Raw genomic sequence first — 19,543 nt, 5'->3', positions numbered from 1 at the left:
GCCGCAACTAGGAACTTCGAAGCTCCGATGTGTTGCAGGAACAGCACCCCTTCAGTGCTCATGACTTCTTCGAGGCCATCGATCATCTCGGCGTCAGACGCCGTCCCCTCCGGGACGCTGAAGTTGAAGCAGTGCACCTTGAGGGGGAGCGCTGCAGGCCTTGACGCCATTCGCGCTAGTCACGGCAGAGGCCGACGACGATGGGATCGGATCAGTCCTCAAAATAGCTGGCCGGCAAAGTCACGAGTAGACACCCGGCCGCAACGCCGCCGGAACGCTACGCTAGCCGCATTGAAGACTGGAATGTCGAAAGGAGCACAACAAAACGACGGAGCATTTCCCTCGCACGCCCAACGAGTTTATTGTGGGAACTTTTTCGGGACACATAGTGCTCCAAGTGCGTCTTACAGTTACTAGTTTTCCTTGGTGAGCCTCCAACTGGAAGCAAAGTTCTTTGAAGATTCAATCATTCATATTCGTATTTGTGTATTATTATGTCAGGAACAACTCTCTTTTAATGAGGAACTAACGTAGCTTTTACCTACCATGTCAAAGCCACTTATCTTTGTGTGGGCACTATCAATAAAGGGACTATTTCGCCAACTTGGCAGTGGCAAAAGGTGGCTTCACTTCTGCTGGCAAGGCATTGCGGGAGCTTTCACTTAAGCAATTTTTCTTGAATCCTTCATAGTAGACACTATTGCAAAGCTCCGGGAGGCACACTTGACCAATCAATACACGAGACTTTCAAAGACTCCATCGGGTCGCCACCTATAAGCCCGACTACACATCCACCGTCCAACAGAGACGGAGGAATGCGTCCGCATTCCAGAAGTCTGGAGATACGCCCTGCATGTGCACCCTCTTCCGGCCAACATAACCCGTGACGACCAGTGAAAGGCGCCTTGCGCGGGCAGAGCCACTAGCTTGCCACTATGGGAACAAACATGGCATGTTTTACGTGGACGCCTCCGGACCTCACCATAGTTTTAGTACACGGCTGCAGTTGTCCACCAAATCGTCGCGGTAAATGGCCTCACATTCAAAGCACAGGACATAACACATGTGAAAGAAGTCGCCATCGCGCGATCTGCAGCAAACCAGGACTCGTGCGTCATCATCACAGACTCTAGAGGGGCCTGCCAAAATATTCAACGTGGGTATGTCCCACACCTTGCGTACCACATCTTACAAAACAGCAATTACGTTAGGGCCCCAACGTCCCGAAAGATCATGTGGGCTCCAGCTCACATGGGCCTCGAAGGCAATGAAATGGCTAACGCCACCGCCCGCGCGCTCACTGTCCGGGTAACGCCTTCAGACCCTTCCGAAATAGATATCGAACCCAATCCAGCCTTAACATTTTGAGAAATCACTGAATTCTACCGATTCTGACATTCAATTTATCCTAAACCGTGTAAGGTCTTACAAAGGCGGAGGAGCGTTTACTCCTCCGCCTTTACACTAAAACACTACTTTGCAGAGCAGTTTTTAAACATCTCCATCTTGCCTGCACATCAAAATGCCCGCACTGTGCGGAGAAGTCTTCTTATATATTCAACATGGTGCCGGCATGCCAGTCAACCCCTCACCTAACCCCACAACCGAGCCCCACCTGGAAGAACTGGGAGGCGGCCCTGCTCGGCTGCTCCGACCTTGGGAGCCAGAAGACCCTGGCCTACCGAGCTTAAGTTGTTTGGGACGCCAATGGGCTTCTCTGATCAGGAGGCCACCTAGTGTTTGGGAGGGGTGGCTCGCACCGGGCCACCACCCACATACTCCCTGTATATAGCCATAGTAATGTTTTTTTCTATCTCTCTCCTTGTTCCTAGCCTTGTAACCTATAGCCATTACTCCGATATTTCAGAACTTTGTCCGGACTGCCAGAATCGCAGTGCTTTTAACCACATGATCTGAAGGTACCCCTCTTCAGAAATAAAAAACGAAGAATTTTCTGAGAACTCCTTTCATTTATTGCTCACGAGTCCGTTTCTCATACAACAACTCAAGGCTGTGCAAAAGACTCATGATACGGCGGTGAGGCTGGGCCTCCCCGTCCCAACGTAAGAGCGGCCCGCGATCCTACCCCTATAAAACGGGGGTGGAATCCCTCAGGACCACAATAAAAGTTTTTCATCCATTCATCTCTCCTTGTTCAGCGACAGCCGGCCAGGCGGAGAGACGCTACAGCTTGGAGCGTCTCCAGCTGGGCCAAGCCATGGATGGAAACGTGAATGGAGACGCGGTGACTGAAACAACTGACACCTGTGCAGACATCAGCCCTAACACACCAATGGAACTGACCAACGCCAATGATCTTGAGTCGGTGAGTGGTAATTTACCTGTTCCTGCCGACGCCGATGAATCAGACTGGCAGCTCAGCCAAACGCTTCGGCAACGCAAAAAACAAGCCCAGGAACGCCGCAACCGTGCCGCACTTCAGGCCCAGCAGAAACAAATGCTGAACAGTAAGAAGATGGGACATCGGGTACAGGAACTCCCTCCACTGCCTAAAAATAATTATAAAATTGTCATAAACCCGCACTAAGGCCTGCCTGAACGGTGAACTACCTGAACCAATGAAGGAAAACTACCTGAACTACAGAAAAAGGCTACTATAGTTCTTATACCAAAACCAGGCAAACGGAAAACAATCAATAACCTTCGTTCTATTTCATTGACTTCGTGTCTGGGGAAGCTGTTCGAAAAGGTTGTACTGCAGAGACTTGAAATGCATGTTGAGGGACAGCAGCTCATGCCAAATATGAAGTTCGGCTTCCGCAAAGGGGTCTGGGCACAAGACATCTTTCTTATACTCAAATAGCAAGTACTTATACCACCCTCAGGCAGTCTTGATAACATAGTCTTGGCATTATATGTACACAAAGCGTTTGAAACCATCTCCCATGGAACTATATTGCAAGGATTGGAGATATTGCGATATTGGATGTGGCCAACGTATTTATCATTACGTTCAAACTTTTCTGTGCAATCGCACCACAACAATCACCTTGAGTTCCCTCAAACTCCTTCAGTATAACCAATCGAGGCACACCGCAAGGCTCTGTATTATAATTGTCTCCCTTTCTTTTTAATGTCGGGTTACGCAAGCTGGCCATAATGCTTACTAATGAACCCCGCCCTGGCTTTGCGATGTATTCAGACGATATAACCCTTTGGACCACCCAAGGTTCCTACGGATAGTGTCAGGATATCCTGCAAACTGGCTTCAGTATAGTGGAAGACTACATATAAAACGCCGGGATGAAGTGCGCATCAGCAAAGTCAGAATACATTCAGGTACGCCCAAATAAGTCGCGGTCTTGCTGAGCATCTGAGCTAACAATTTTTTGGGAGGATCGCCACACAGAAGAGTTGGCACCATTCTAATACTCGGCATGCAAATTCCGGAAATAACGAGTGTCAAGGTAGCTTTGGATACCCTGAAGTATAAAGCAAAGAACCTGACGGGACTCACTCGAACAATCTTAAGAGGAAATAACAGCATGATTGAACACGTCACACTGAGGCTTGTGCAAGCACTGGTTCTGAGTGCGCTTCTCTATGTCTTCCCTTACCAGACCACCTGAAAAAGAGAGTGGTAGCAAGCTGACATAATAATGCGACTTGTGACTAAAGCAGCCCTTGGACTACATACTAGCATCGTAGCACACAACACCTGCTAGAACTGGGGGTGCATGATACCTTCGAGGAGCTGGCAGCTCCCACACTTATCTGCCAGCGAGAACGACTCTGCGGCACAACACAGGGTAAATTTGTTTTAGAAAGACTTGAATTTCCTATCTCACCGCAATATTATTCTGAAGCCACCAACCTACTCTCACAAAATCTACGACAGCGCATCCTGACGCAGCCCATTCCTTGAAATGTGCATCCGTACCACCATGTAGACGCCGAAAAGCTCGAGTACGAAGGCTGTAGCGTCTGAATAACTGCCCTGACGTTTACGATATAGACGTCAGTTCCTACCCTAAGCAGCAAGGGCAATATCTCACTTTCGCTCTCGCTGTAGTCAACCGGGGTAAACCTGTGAACTCTATCTCCCTGCGTACCCCATCCTCCGCGTCAGCCGAGGCAACTGCCATCACTCTCACCATTCGAATGGCAGACCAACAGAGTATCTCATCTTACATTGTCTCAGACTCTCAGACAACTTGTCGCATGTACCTCAAGGGCATATTACCAGCAAAGGCCATCAAGCTGTTAGGAAGCCAACTCCTCTTTTTCTCTTTTCTCGGGGGTTAATGTGGTGTTTGGCCCATACGGGCCTGGACAGAAAGGAGCTTGTTCATTGCCAAGCTCGAGTACTCAGTGGCCGAGCCCCACTACTACCTGCTGCTGAAGAGGTTACAGATGAAAGAGTGACACAGCGTGGAATCTTCAAGAAACAAAGATTAGATCGCCGCATCAGGACACCTTCTCACAAGAACCTCGATAGACATCAAGCTGGGGACTGGCGCCACCTGCAGACTACTGCATTTCCAAATCTGCATAAGTTTCACATGATGTACCCAGCAAGATATTCCAACGCATGATTGTGGTGCGGGGATACTCCTACACTAACACATACAGTTGTCGACGTACAGCTGTCGAAAGGAACCTGTTACAATCGACATAGGACATACGAACCCAATACATACCTGGTCGTCCGAGGCGCAGCTCGCTGAACGGACCCTGCGAAGCCAACTGTCGACCCCCTGGATGAGGCCTGCCGAGCCGCTATAGCCAGTGAAGCCGTAGAAGAAGGGCCCCACCAGCGATGAACCACTTTTTTTCTTTTAATAAATGTTGTCTTTCTCTATCTCTCTGTGACGTTCTTGTTTATGTGTCAGAAAGCTTGGATTAATGTGCAAAGCTGGTTGAAGGGTTTAAGTAATCGGAATAGACTCGAATCTGTGAGGGCAAAAGGGTTGTTAACTTCCAGCTCTTCGATGTGGGCAATTTTCGTGCTTTTGCTCACGTGCTTCTACTCGTTGCTGAAGTTCGTGAGCATCAATCTTGCCTTCTCTTCTCAAAGCACCTTCTCTTCTCAAGCACCTATTTCTCTGGCGACGGGAATTTCGCGGTTGATTAACAGGTGCTGGTCGCCATCAAAGACGCCTGGCATGTCTGTTGATTCATGATTGCCGACAGAAACGCTGACGCTGGAGTGAGGTGGAATGATGACTGTCTCTTAGCCATTTCAAGGTGTGCCGAAGTCTGCTTATAAAGGCGTTGGAAGCAGATTCTCCAATATTCGGGCTCATTCACGACGTGTGAAGGCACTTCATGGTCGAATAGACCAGTGACATAAAAGGGAGACTCGCTGTCTGTAAGCACTGCAACAGGAGCTACGCTTTTCCTAATGTAACACCATAACATGATGAAGAAAGCTACAGATGAAACCAGAGATACTAACTCTCAATATGAATTGGAACTTAATGTTTTTACCATCGCAATCAATGTTTTTCGATATAGACATTTCCGGGTTTTTTATTGTAACTGTCGTAATATCTTTTTTTGAGAGCAGCATCCATTCAAAAAGATTCGAATGAGTTTGTGGTGATGCTTCTGGATGCCTCCGATCCGTTCGATTGTGAAAATAGAGAAAGAATTTCATTTCTGTTATTTAAATAACGAAAGTTATCGCTTTTGACACTTGACAATAAATTATTACCATATGGCCATAAACTATTGTCTCGTGCTCTATAAAATTTAGAATTTTCAAATTTTCCCACAATTTCAGAAAAAACGTGAAAAAACTGCTTTTTCAATTGCTGGAAATGTCTAGAAATTTGGCATATCTATTGGTGTTGTCGCGGGGTCTTCACCATGCTGTGAACGCACCGCGTCTATTGCAAAACAACGCAGTCCCATCTGGTGGTATTGGCAGCGGCGGTAGGTGGGGCCAGCTTCTTGGTAGCGGAGAGGTCAGTGGTAACGGCACGCCACACGTCTGTTGTTTCTCGGAGTGCTAAGCTGGCCGGTGGGTGGACGGTGTGCATCGACGGCGTCGTTGGCTGGCGGAGGAACTGCGACGACAGGGTCACTTGACATGGACTTAACGGGGGAGCGTAGCGTCGGGCTGCAGTAGCGTAGCTCATAGCTTGCGACTGAGGCAGTTGCGGTTCAGGGGTTTCCAGCGACTGTTGTATTTCTTCTCGAGCAATGTCGGCTATTCAGGTGACTTGAGGCTGACACGAAGGCATATTTCGGCGAAGTTCTTCATACACCAAGGCTGTTATAGTCTCGCGCATGTTGTCTGAGTATAGCAATTGAATTTCTCTTTAGCATGGTGTCCACGAGCAATTGCACTGGCGCATGCGCAATTCCAGCATCTTTGATTGATTGATTGATATGTGGGGTTTAACGTCCCAAAACCACTATATGATTATGAGAGACGCCGTAGTGGAGGGCTCCGGAAATTTAGACCACCTGGGGTTCTTTAACGGGCACCCAAATCTGAGCACACGGGCCTACAACATTTCCGCCTCCATCGGAAATGCAGCTGCCACAGCCGGGATTTGAACCCGCGCCCTGCGGGTCAGCAGCCGAGTACCTTAGCCACTAGACCACCGCGGCGGGGCAATTTCAGCATCTTTCTGATTGTAGTTGCTTCCGATAGAATTTCCGGAACAGTCTTCAGAGGGTTTTTTATTAATCCCGCGAAGAGCTCCTGTTTGAGCCCCTCGTATGAGGAAAGAAATGTTCTTCTCCTCGGGTGTTTCGGGGTCAGTGTGACAAAACAGATGTGCCATATCTTAAAGAAGATCGTAAGCTTCTCACTTAGAACATGTATCTGTGTCTCCAGAAGGCAAGCGGCACTTTTTCGCGGGCGATGCTATTGAACATGTCGAGGAATAAGCCACGAAAGATATCCAAGATGTGAAGTCCCGATCCCAATTCTCAAACCAGGTCCTTGCCACGTCATCTAGGTAGAAGTAGACACGACGCAGCTTCTCTTCAGTGTCGCAGTGCCTGAGGGTGCTCGCTCGGTCGTAGATTCCCATCCAGATTTCCAGGTGTTCACTAGATGATCCATGAAAGCTTGGTGAGGTGACCTTTTGTCTGGTCCATTAGGATTCGAAGTGTGGGGGCATTCCTTTCAGTCGGCGGCTGGCTCGGCTGTCAATGATGGGGTCGGCGTCTTCGTCACGGTTGGGACTTGGCTCACGTCTTGAAGAGACGTTCGGTACATGGTCCGGAAAGGACCTTCACCAGATATCACGAGGTCATGACGTCCACGAAGGGCGCCGAATGTAGGTTGAAGATGGAACTGTTTATTGAACAGAACTTGTGGCCGAGCAACGAAAAGTCCGAATTTACGATACACACTAGTAATGATAGTGACGAACACAGCGTCAGTCATCGACCAGCTGACAAGCAGTGGAGCCCGTCGGCATTTCTGCATGTGTCATTCAATATACAAGCCTTATCGTTAACGACCACGTGTTTAGAAAAAAGTGGGTAACGATTTAATGTAGTAGGTACACTACTATAGAAGAGCATAAATGCATTTCCATTGAGCAGTACATAAAGCACTGCTTTGTCCCATCTGAAAGCCGTATATATAAGTTTAAAAATAGCCTGTAATGTCAGCGTTGCGAGCTTAGTTTTAACAAAATGATGTACTACAGTCCCAAAACCTCTCGCACAGCGCAGGTGTGGTTCGTGTTCGACACTATATATATATATATATATATATATATATATATATATATATATATATATATATATATATATATATATATATATGTATATATATATATATATATATATATATATTATTGAGATCTAACAGACAATAATGCATTATTTTGTGTTAGATCTCATTATTATTGTGGTCCAAACACGGAAAAACGAGCCCTTAGGTATACACTTCTTTCCCTTAATATATATATATATATATATATATATATATATATAGTAGTCAAGTAGATGCTCCGCGAGCAGTCACAACGTGGTTCATTTTGACCTTTCAGCCAGAGTATGGCCTTCATCGGTATTTAGGGTACAGTTTGTTGGTGCTCACCTTTATACAATCTTAAATCAGAGAGAGAGAGAGATAGGAAAAAAGAAAAAAAAAGCAATGAGAATTTAAGACGACCTCCCAAGGCGCCCCCTTTCACTCTTCTTTCCCCTTCCCCTTCTCTCTCTTCCTTTTATTCTTTTCACCTTTAGGATGTCTGCGGTCTGTGTATCCTTCTTTTCACTAACGTATTGTTCCCGACCAGACCGCGCCGCATGGCTCTGGTGGTTCGGTGTGGGGGAAAAGAGCTTTTTAAGAAGTTTAAGCCCTTAACTACTCAGCGCCTTGTCGACATCTCGTCGTTGAAAGAGCGGCGCCGCATATGGCCGCAGAGGCTGGCAAGCGGGTGCAATGCCACTTCTTGCCCGCTTCTGGATCACACGTGCAGTAGGGACCTCCCAATTGTGCACAGGGTTGCTGTTGGTCATGTCATGCTCGTCAGAATTGATTAGATAGTTAGGTAAAAGCAGAAACAGACGACAGTTGTACTTAGGAAGAGTAGTTACACTTTGAAATATTTTGAATTGTCCAGTGCCCTTCGCAGCTGCAGTGCCATGAACTGAGTTACTATTTTCAATGTTGCCGTTATTGTTTTCTAATGCTTTAATTGCTGTAAGTGTACCTGGATTCTCATTTATTCCTCTATCGATGGTGTTAAATCGGTTGATAAGGTATGACTCTCGTTGTTCATGTTTTCGGTTTGATTTAAATCCCGTCTCTAAGAGTCTCACTGATAATTTGTCGAATGCTTGGTCAAGAAGATTGAGGTGTTTTGATAGAGGTAGAATTGGGGCTGATTTCGCATGGGCTCTGTGAGTATTGAAACGAATCCTAAATGGTGTTTTTGTTTGTCCGATGTACTGCATACTGCACACGTTGCATTCGAGTAGGTATGCCACATTAGAGGAATCGGATGTCAGGTTTCCTCGTATAATAATAGAAAACTTGGATTGTGTGCTGGTTGCTTTGTGCGTTTCTCGCATCGATTTACATACAAGACATCGTGACTTTACACAAGGTCGACATGAACTATTTGATTTGAAAGTGGGCAAGTGTGTCTTTGAGGTTGCGTGGTCGTAGGTAGACGGCGCCAGTAGCTGATGGGAATGCGCGTTTCAGACGTTCACTTTGTTTTAGAATGTTGTAATGTCGTTTAAGGATTTTGTTAACATTGGGGAAGTTTGTGCTGTAAGTTAAGTAGAGGTTTGTTCGTTGCGGGTCTTCTTGCGTTGGTCGCTTCTTAAGTAAGTCACCACGCTTCAGTTTTCTCGCTTTTTGAACGGCGTCATCAATTACATGTGAGGGTATTTTTGTTTATCGAGTACAAGTTTTATCCTCTGTGAGCTTGTGTCAAAATCAGCGTCTCTTGAGCAGATCTGCTTAAACCGGTGAGCCTGGCTGTATGGAACACTGTTTTTACAGGGGCGCGGGTGATCGCTTTGGTAATAGAGGTATTGCCGATCCGTTGGTTTGCGATATAGGGTTGTAGAAAGCTTGTCTTCTTCTATCGTTATGGTAACATCAAGAAAATTTACGGTTGCTTGCGAGCAGGTGTGTGGGAAGTGTTTGTTCGGATATACAGCGTTGTAAGTGTCGATAAAGCTGAGAAGCTCATCCTCGCTGTGGATCGAAATAAGAAAGATGTCGTGTGTGCATCTTCTGTATAACAGTGGTTTCAATGAACTTTTTGCAAAAAAGTCAGATTCTAGCTTTCCCATAAATATGTTGACATAACTGGGTGCCATTTTGGTGCCCTAAGCGGTCCCGCTGATTTGTCAAAAATACTCTTGGTGAAATTCAAATGAACCTATTTCAGGACCATTCACGTCAAAGTTGCGATGGCAGAGAAATCTTGGGTGCTAGATTGTCTATGGTTTCTGTACATGTTTTGTAATGCAGCTATGCCGTCATCATGAGGAATATTTGTATACAATGAAGAGACATGAAGAGTAACCAAGTACGAGTTTTTTCGCATTCACAGACCTGCAATGTCACGAAGAAAATGTGTGGTGTCTTTTATGTACGATGCGAGGGTGCATGGAATGTGGCTTATTAGTTTGTCTACGTACCCCAATATGGGTTCAGTTATTGTACCGATGCCTGATATGATTGGTCGACCTGGGTTACCGGGTTTATGAATTTTCAGGAGGATGTAGAAGTGACCTGGACGAGGGTATGCTGCTCGCATTAGTTTGTGGTGAGTGTTGGTTATCTTTTCTGCATCTAACAGTTTCTTTAGTTCTGTTGATACGATACGTTTGTATTCATCTGTCGGGTCACGTGGGAGGCGTTCGTAAAATTTTGAGTTGTCTAGTTGGCGGTATGCTTCTTGTAAGTAGATTTGTTGTTATGTTTGTCCTAGATGCGAGATTTCTCATACTCATTTTTTCAGATTTTGTTAAGTTTTCTCATTTTTGTTTCTGGCTGTGGTATTCGTGTACTATATCTTTCTGCAGTGCGGTCATATAAAAGTCCAGGCATTTGACTCGATTACTGTTCGGTGTCCAATCATTTTTTACGACGGTGAATTGTTTCGTGGTTAGGAGGCCTGTACAAGAAATATTAGCGCAACCTTAAGCTTCTAGCGAAGTTGTCGAGGTCTCAGAGCAAGTGAAATTCATCGAAAAATTTTGTGGTCGGGCAGAAGCTTAATCCTTTAGATGGCAGTTTTTCTTCCTCGGGTGACAAACTCGTGTCCGATAGGTTTACAATCACAGTGTCACAGGGTGTGTTCATAGATGGGTGCTCGTTTGTACCGTTAGTTGTTTCCTAGGTGGTGGTGTTGTAGTGATAAGGAACTATCTCAGGAAACGCGGAGTTGAGCACATGGTCTCTTTTGAGTTTGTGAATTTCATAATGTGAATTTCATAATGTGAATTTCAAATTCATAGTGGATTGGTATTTATTCTGTTTAAATTTTGTTAACCGGGTGATTTCTTCGTTCAATAAAGTGTTGTGGCTGAGAATGGTGTCGGTCATAGCGACCAGTTTCTTTACCTACTTATCACTGTGATCGAGAGTGATTTCTGTTAACTGAAGATATGCCTCAAGGAGGACATTTGTCCATGTTATTTGGTCGTGTTCGTGTAGGTTTGTAGCGGCTGGTGTGATGGAGAGTGTCGTTCCCTTGGGGGCTATTCTAGCACAAAGGTACAGTTGCATTGTTGATTTATGCATTTCATGTCTAATTCGTTTGTCAGCAAGCTTTCGTACTTTAAGGAAGGTGGCACTGCAACTGGAAAGCGATGAGCTGGACTTACATTTCAGAGGCCAATCTTCTTTTGGGATATATAGACAGTGTAACCGGGTAATAACAAAACTTGAGGAAGGAATGTGGGAGTATAGCCGAAACATATGTGTGTATGCGAACAACATGTGTGTATGCCAAAAAAGAAAGAGGTTTGCTGTAGACGAACAAGAACAGTTGTGACAAAACAATATAAAACACATAAAAACTCAGACCCTTATTGCTAGCCAGTAACCTAACGTCGACATTATGCACCTCAGGGCTTAGCCTCGTCGGCGACTCTTTAAGTCTCTTTGTTTTAGTCCGTTTACATTACACACGGCAACGCTTGGGCAACGTATGATTACGCAACCGTACGTTACTAAGAGCTTCGCCCACTCGTGGTGATGCACTTCTTGGATTACTTTAAGTGAAAGTTGAAGCCGGCATTTCGGCATATCAGTAAATGGGCTGAATGCATCAAATGGAGGGATAATAGAAAAATCAACACTGCAACGAGAAATTTATACACGTCCAACATTTCGGCTATATTAGTCAACAGATAGACATTGCGGATTTCATGGTGGACTTGGCGCCGCGTGTTCAAAAACAACTCATACACCTTCAAATTCTTGATGTCATTTTGTATTTGTTATTTTCGAAGCCAGCTCCTTTTGCTCGTAGTTGGTCGCAAGGCAGCTTCTGGCGTCTACACCAGTATTGCCAGTCTGTACAGCTCTACGGTCACCACTGAAGCTCGCCTCTCCGATGATTCCAACAATTCTCACTTGATAGCGCGCCGCCACCCTAGCGTCGGTTTTCGAGGGCACGCGAGCGCAACTCCTCAAACTGGTTTTGAAAGAAAGCGAAGTCCGAAAGAAAGTGTGGCATCGTAACTGTGTCTCTCTCAAGAGGTCACCTCATCAATGTCACATGGGGGATGTATAGTGGGGGAAAAAGGAAATGTGAACGAGAGAGGAAAAGAGAGTTTCAGTGGTGTTTGTTGTGGCCTTGGGTAAACGCACGCCACCTCCGTGCAGGGAAGAGAGAAAAAAAAAACTAAGCCAGGACAGAAGGGCAAGCAGGATCCGCGCAACTATGTCCAATTCTTTCACGTCACTTCGTAAGAACGGCAGCACGTGGCAAATTCCTGTGGGGAGTGTTACGCATAAGCACCGATATCATCCCCATCCCCCTCACCTGCCTGCTCTCAACGCCATTGATGAACGCCTGATAGCTCCACGCCTGTCGTTTATCAGCCTTAGGCATTTGACTTGAGGCAGTGGCGAGTACGGCATGAAGAGGCGGTTAGCGTGCTGATTGACGTGGCCAACATTGTGAAGTGCCAACGCGGGACGTGCCCAACAACGCTGCCTTCGATGTACACATCATCTACCGGCTCGTTAAGAAGCCTTCCTGCAGAAATGATCTCGCCAAGAAACGTCCCGTGCACCTCCGATTTAGCTCCTTTAACACCATTCGCTTTGTGGATATGGCGATGATTTTTTTGCCGCATCTTTTCAAGACACAGCGGTTCAGTAGAGCATATAGATAAATATGAGGAAACGCAGTAGGTGTATGCTGCCATCTATTTCTATATGATATTTTTTGTCATGAACCGATTGTTTGGAAATAAATGAACAAAAATATACTTACGTTGCGAGTGGGCCGTACATCCGGAAACGAAAAACCGCGCTCGTCCGGAACGTTTCCGTAGTCATCCCACAAAAACAGCTTTGATGATCAGATAAAACAGTGGAAAGGGAATGGGACGTTAGCATCCTGCCTTCACCAGAAGTTCGTGGCAAACCATGTAAGCGATGCCCGGAAGCAGGTGTACGCGACAATGAAACAACTGTGGTGACAAAAGCTGTTGAACTTACTAATACCGAGGCAGCTACGGCCTGTGTGTATTTTATTATTGTCTATGAATCATATGTAGGACTTGTAAATAGCACAGACTGCTTCCTTCACGGATCCAACCTGTGATATCAGCTTCCTGTCGTCTAATATATTCGCATTGTGGCCTACCTAATTTCCGCTGACAACTCACCACTTCTCTTAGCCTCGTCACAGCCCCTTTAGCCAATGTTAATTTACACGGTTCAACAATTCCGACAGTGAGTCGTAGTGCATGGCCACTTTTTGCTTTGATCATGATACTCGTGGTCACAAAAAGTACCAGGAAAGAAAGGTTGGTAGTCTTCGTTCTTGTTCTTCGTACAGTCGCCCCGTTCAATAGATGGAGTCAGCTTACGGAAAGATTGGGCTAGCTTCCGTAGTAGAAGCCTCTATTCCTCAGTTTATTTATATTTCACAACTCTCCTTACTGATCAGCAGCACTTTACGTGCCATAATTCGCTTATCCCAGAGAGCTCCTGATTGTGTTAGATAAGAGGTTTGACACCCTCTTTTTGATAAGCTTTGCAATATAGAATTTTCTTCTTTGCGTCAGCTATATTTTATTCACTCACACTTGAATACACAAATAGAAGGGAGGACCTCCTACAAGAAAAGTGAAAGAAACAAAACAATGGTGCCATATATCTGACTTCAGTATATATTGGTCCGCTAGAATTAGTAATGTGTTTATCTACCTGTTTAATAACGTGGAGAGTTGGGTGGGTTCATAATAGTTCATGTTTACTTGTGAAGAAGTGCAGGGAGATAAGACACGTTTAATTTGTTGACAAGGTATGTTTTATATTTACTTGTTGCTAAATAAACTAGGTGCAAGTGCAGTGGTGTCCTTTTCGATTTTTTTGCGCTTTGCCTCCGTGCACTGCTTAGCAAGTAAAAATAAATTATCTGCTTGTGTTTCTGAAAATAATGTTCGCCGATTGAAAATTTTCCTCTAAGCCGGTGGCTGCGTTTTTCTTAAAGTGTAGCTAGCAGAATTTTTATGCCATCCAGACATAAGTGGTTATTAAAGAGCTTTGCTTCTCTTGCAGGATAGCAGCAGCCAACGTGTGCTACCTAGCGCTTCTCCTCAGCGCTTTGCCGACGGTAGACTGCGAGAGACCTAGACCACACATAGTGTTCTTTTTGGTTGATGACGTGGTAAGAAGATTGCTTGCGTTCATAATGGCCAAATAGTATCTCTTCTATTTCAAAATGATTCTTTTTTCATTACGATATATGTGAATTCTTTACTAGTAACATTTCTCATTACAACATGTCATCTCTTTTGTATAAATATATATTCTACTATTATTTCATGATCGAAACGTTTTTACACTACTTCGTTCTGCAGCCGCTGTGCTTCCTCCGTTTGAACTTCTATTTTTCCAGTTGCATATGTTCTCAGCTCACGTTAACTGTGGAAAATTCTCTCATATACGGTATGTCTCGCTACTATGAGTACTTTAAGCATGAACACTTTGAAATATAGACGAAATTTTCGGCGACTGGTCTCTCATGTGCAACTTTGTCCTCTTAATCTAACGTTTGCCAGCGCGACGCGCGTTCGCGTATAGACAATTTTCTGCAGTGGCACACGGGTGCTGCCATTGTTGATCACATGACCATAACTGGCCTTCTCACAGCAAGTTGCCCCAGCCAACGAATTCGGCCAGCGAAGTGGATGTGACCTTCAGTGCAAGTAGCAGGGTGTTAGAAGCAAACATGGAAGTACCCATGTAGACGTGACCACCCACTTCGATTCGAACTCACGCTTGCTACTGGCCCCCGCTGTAAGCAAAAACTATCTCAATTTACGGTTTTTGCAGCTCGTGACCTCTGAAAACTCTCTAGCGTTTAAAATTACTACGTCATCTTGGAGTGAAAGGCAGTAAATGCCATAGTTTTAGCACCACCCACCACCTCTGAGACACGTAGTAGAAGGATGTCAAAATCCAGTTTTACCCGGAGGGAAGCGTTTGTTACATGAAGGGATGTTTTTTTTCCCACGTGACTGCAAGCTGCAGCTCATTCGGCAGCTTTTGCACCCCCCCCCCCTCCGCAAGTGACGCTCTGAGTAATCGTGAAGATATCCGAGCCCCTCAGAAGTTTCTTGTTCTTTTTTTTTCGAGGAATGGTATGACATTGTCGCGCCTCATGGCTTACATCGAGTCAACGCACTTTGAAGGAAACTTGGAACTGAATAAGCACGACGAGCGAGAAAAGCATTCAGTGAACGCAAAAAGAGACCCCTGCTTCAAAAAAAATCTAATGAAAAGTTATTTTCTAAGTTTTCGCACATCAATGGCTTTTGCATTCCGGTGGCTCTAGAGACGGATGGCGTTAGAAGCTCGCGCTGTATGTGTTTGGTTGAAATGATGGATCTCGCGTGCTCCTTTATCATCGAGCGACCGTGCGTACACAGCCTCCAAACCTCGACGTCATGGATACCTCGCATACGTGCCGAATCGCGAAGACATCCCAGCGGTAACGAAAACAAGCTGGCGTCATGGTCCATGGTTCCTTCCTGGAGAGTGATCATACAACTTCGAACTGATAAGCAAAATGCTTCGCTACGTCGTAGGCACCGAGTCGGCCAGCGCACAAAGTGAGTTCCTTGCTGGGGTAGGTGAAACAAACGTCCCATAGATTTTTTTCTCAGAAGACAAGGTCTGCTGGAGTGTAGTGCAGTCTGAATTGTCCGCTCTATGCGCCAAACATTGTCAAATATATAGCGCGAAGGTGAGCACCGGTATGAGGTAGACGTAGCCAAAAAGGGGCCGACGGTGAGCTTAGTGAAAACTCAGATGGTGGTCCACATCTTTCGTTGGAAGTACGTACATACATTGCTCCATAAGGTGCCGTGATAGTGGACACCTATTTTTCATTTGTGTCTGAAAAGAGGATTAAATTTGCACAGAAGATGCATTCTGTGATTGCCAGCTGTCTTTCATCGCATAGACACGTGCTCCTTGAAAAGGCCTAGTGCGCCGTCGGTAAGAAGCTTCTGCAGGCGTGGCACCGCTTTTCTACGCCCGTGCACTGACTACGTGCTGCTAATGTGCTTATGCATCACCACTCAATGAAATCGATTGAGCTGCCGTGGTTTGTGTGCGAATAGGTATAGTTTTTGAACTTGTGGACGAGCAGTGTTAACACGGGTGAGGCCAACAGGCCGGTGTGCAAGCTAATTGAATAATCAAAAAGGTGAGAAGGGGTAGGTTTTTTTAAAAAAAAAGGTTGGTGTCACTCGTGATGGCTTACGGCCTACCGTAAGTTTACGCTTGCACTTAAACCGTTATCGTTCGTCTATGCCCCCCCCCCCCCCAAAAAAAAGCAGCTCTCCTAGAGGCACATTGCATGGCAGGTCAAAATGCCGTACCGGTATATGCCCAATTGTCGTACAGTCGGGTAATGCCTGCAGTCCGTTCAGGTGGTGTTTTATTCGGCAGTTGTTGTGTGTGCTTGTGTTAGTATATTATTCTATGTGTCATCAATTTTGCCGTCATTCAATGTTTAATAAATTTGGCGACTCTTCCTGCGAATGCACCCATCAACTTTTATTTTTCTGCCACCTGAAATAACTCTTAAAAATCACCTCGAATATCTTGTAAAAGCAGTGAAAATTTTCTACTTGTAGTCGCTCAGAACCTGAGTGAGATACATAGTTAGTACCTTTGCTACGTTCAAAAATTCAGCATGAGAGTAAATTTCTGCCTCGATTTTGTAGGTAGTAAAAAAATCCAGGAAAGAAAGTGCGCCAGAGCATGAGTGGTATGCCCAGTTTTTTAGCTTATTTGAGGTTATTTTTCTTTAGTGTGCATTGTACTTACAGCAATAAGTGAATAGTGATGTCAACTGTCGCTTTGTTTAATCTCACTGTGGGGACAAAGCGTAAGGCATGTTTGTGTTTATTGTCTGAAGCCAGTGCATGGTGCTTATAAAGTCATGCCGGATAAGCCTCGTCTTCAGCAATTTGAGAATCAATTTTAGTAACACTACAAGGTACAGCCGAGTAAATTGCTCTCGAAGCTTCAGGCTGGCAATAGAAAGCAAATAAATGTGTTGGTTGCGAACGTATGGGCCATACAGCTCAGAACGTCAGCGTGATAAGTTCAAGGCGGAAGAAAACCACATCTAGAACTCACTGCAATGAAAAATAAGCCCAGATGGGAGTAAACGACTTGTTCTTTGTCGCACGTCCGGATGGGGGTTTTATAAACATCGTCCGGAGAGGACAGGGTTTTTAGGTGTATTTAGAGAAGTTTTCATTTACATCCTTTGGGAAACTTCTTCAGGTCAGTATGGTAGTATATTTTTACAACCACCTAGAAAAAAAATTGCGTCCTTAGCTGGACTGTGCAAGCGCGTGCCTTGTATTGAATTTCCTTCGAAGCACACATTAGTGATCAGACGTACACAAAACATGCGCAGAACGTTCGCTTCATTACAACACTCACACTTCCCACTGCTTGCCGCCCTCCCTGCCTAAGCGCACTTCTATCGGCAGGTGTACAAAGACAACGTATTTTGATCTTCCACGTAGCTCTGGAGGGACCCTTCTTTTACGAATGATTGAGCAGTGAATATTCGTGGGTTAAGTATGAATTTAGGGGTCCTGAAGGAAGATCTTCACCATATGTGCCTTATATTAAAACCCGCCTAATATTTCATTTTTAGCTATAGCTATATTTATTTAGGAGCTGAGGAGCTGGTGTTCTGTCGCATGGGCTCAATTTGTATTGGCAGTACTGTGTGGGAAGTGAATCCGCAAAATGCACTGAATCGTACACAAGGCCCGAGCGGCCGTGAATAAACACTTGAACGGCGCACATTCAGAAGCACTGCAGCAAAAAACCGAGGCACTGCCTGTTCCTCATTCGATCGCTAGGCCTCGCTCAAAAGTACAGCACGGCTATGCAATGACTGAAAGCTGGCGATCACAAAATGGTTGCTGCTGTGCAGTTTTTTCGTCGTTATTTTTCACACGCCCAGAAATAGGTGACCGCTATATCTACGCAGTTTGAGCTATGGAGCGATAGACTTAACGAAAAAGACAGTTCTCTGCAGTGCACGCGAGCTCGCTACGCTACGCCGCCAGCTGGATACCGACGGTGTAGTGAGCCTTTTATACCACTTAGATGTTGCAGCCATTGACATATCGGTGACACTTTGAGAAGCGACCATCAGCATCAGTCAGAGCGAGCGCCTCGCCCGCGCAACTCTCACACCGGTCGCCGGCCAGCTTGCCGTGGTCTAGCGAATCGCACTTCGGCCAGCTTCGATGTTTTAGACGGTGAAATTGATCGCATAGCTTACTTTTGCTACCATTAAGTTGTTCTTCGCAATTTTTCGTTACTTGACAATTTGAAGTGAGGTATACGCGGCGTTTCGTTGGCAAATCGGACCGATGTCCTGCGTGGTTCAACGGTAAAAAGCGCCTTGAAAGTTTCACACTGAACAGCAACCGGTCGTCGCAAATCTTCGCTGCGCTGATAATTTCGTTGCCTGTTGACAAGTCCCCACAAGGTCACGTGCACACAAGGCACTGGATATTCACAGTGACATGTTAACTTACACCCGTACATACACACAAACACTCACACGCACGTCATGACCATCAAGAGTTTTCGAAATTCGCTTGGCGAGTTTGTAACCCCTGACGTGAAACTCCATGGTTTGTTTAACAGGGTAATGTCGTTCATAAACTCTGTCATTGGGCATGGGGCGTTTTACGACATGTGCCGAGTTAACTCCTCTAGCGGGCAGTAAATAATCAAGGCAGAGGAGATTTTGGGGCTCATGTGGGAAAAACTCCCACCTCGGCTAGTTTTTGGTTATAAGGAGGTGCCGCCATGTATTAAGTTATTTAGGCGCTGCCGCCTGCTTCCTTTTATTTTCGTGCGCAGAGGACGCGACGCGCATGGAAACACAGAGCAGCATTGCCAAAAGACTCGGTAGGGAGACGCCCTCTGTGCGTTGGTGCTATTTAGTTTGGATTTGACAAACCAGCTGCGCAATACCATCTATAGAGTGCGTTCTGGAATTGGCGCGATCATCGTTTATAACGCAAGGAAAAACAGGCACCCTTCGCCCAGCATCACATTCACTGTCACGACCACACGAAAATGGCCATCGCTTATAAAAAGCATGGCTCACACTTTTCCGGTTGTTTATTCAAAATATAAAGGCTAATCGTTACTTTTGAAGGTCGCCGTGGCTTAACAATAGCTTTCGCATGCCGGCTGACATATACGAATAACCCGAATCTCTAGTAACTGACGTGTTTCGCTTTCTTGACACTATACAGAAACAGTTAAACATAGGTGATTAACCAAGATCTCTTTTTTTGTGGAATCCACAAACTTTTTTCTAGAACGGCTAATAAT

General features: G+C 45.5%; 1 protein-coding gene across 4 annotated transcripts in view; it reads left to right on the top strand.

Annotated features, from left to right (window-relative positions):
* LOC119169810 (arylsulfatase B) overlaps window positions 1-19,543 on the top strand; it is a 188,215-nt gene that overhangs the window by 94,342 nt on the left and 74,330 nt on the right. For 3 of the 4 annotated variants that reach the window (XM_075886649.1, XM_075886648.1, XM_075886650.1), the window contains one exon: window positions 14,207-14,315. In XM_075886649.1, coding sequence (XP_075742764.1) covers window positions 14,207-14,315 — 109 coding nt within the window. Of the gene's footprint in view, window positions 1-13,282; window positions 13,450-14,206; window positions 14,316-19,543 lie in introns of those variants that run through there. The other variant, XM_075886651.1, reaches the window with a different exon arrangement.

Source organism: Rhipicephalus microplus, chromosome 2 (genome assembly GCF_043290135.1).
Source record: "Rhipicephalus microplus isolate Deutch F79 chromosome 2, USDA_Rmic, whole genome shotgun sequence".
In the NCBI taxonomy this organism is placed as follows: Eukaryota; Metazoa; Arthropoda; class Arachnida; order Ixodida; family Ixodidae; genus Rhipicephalus; species Rhipicephalus microplus.
This window is presented reverse-complemented; position numbering and strand designations above follow the sequence as displayed.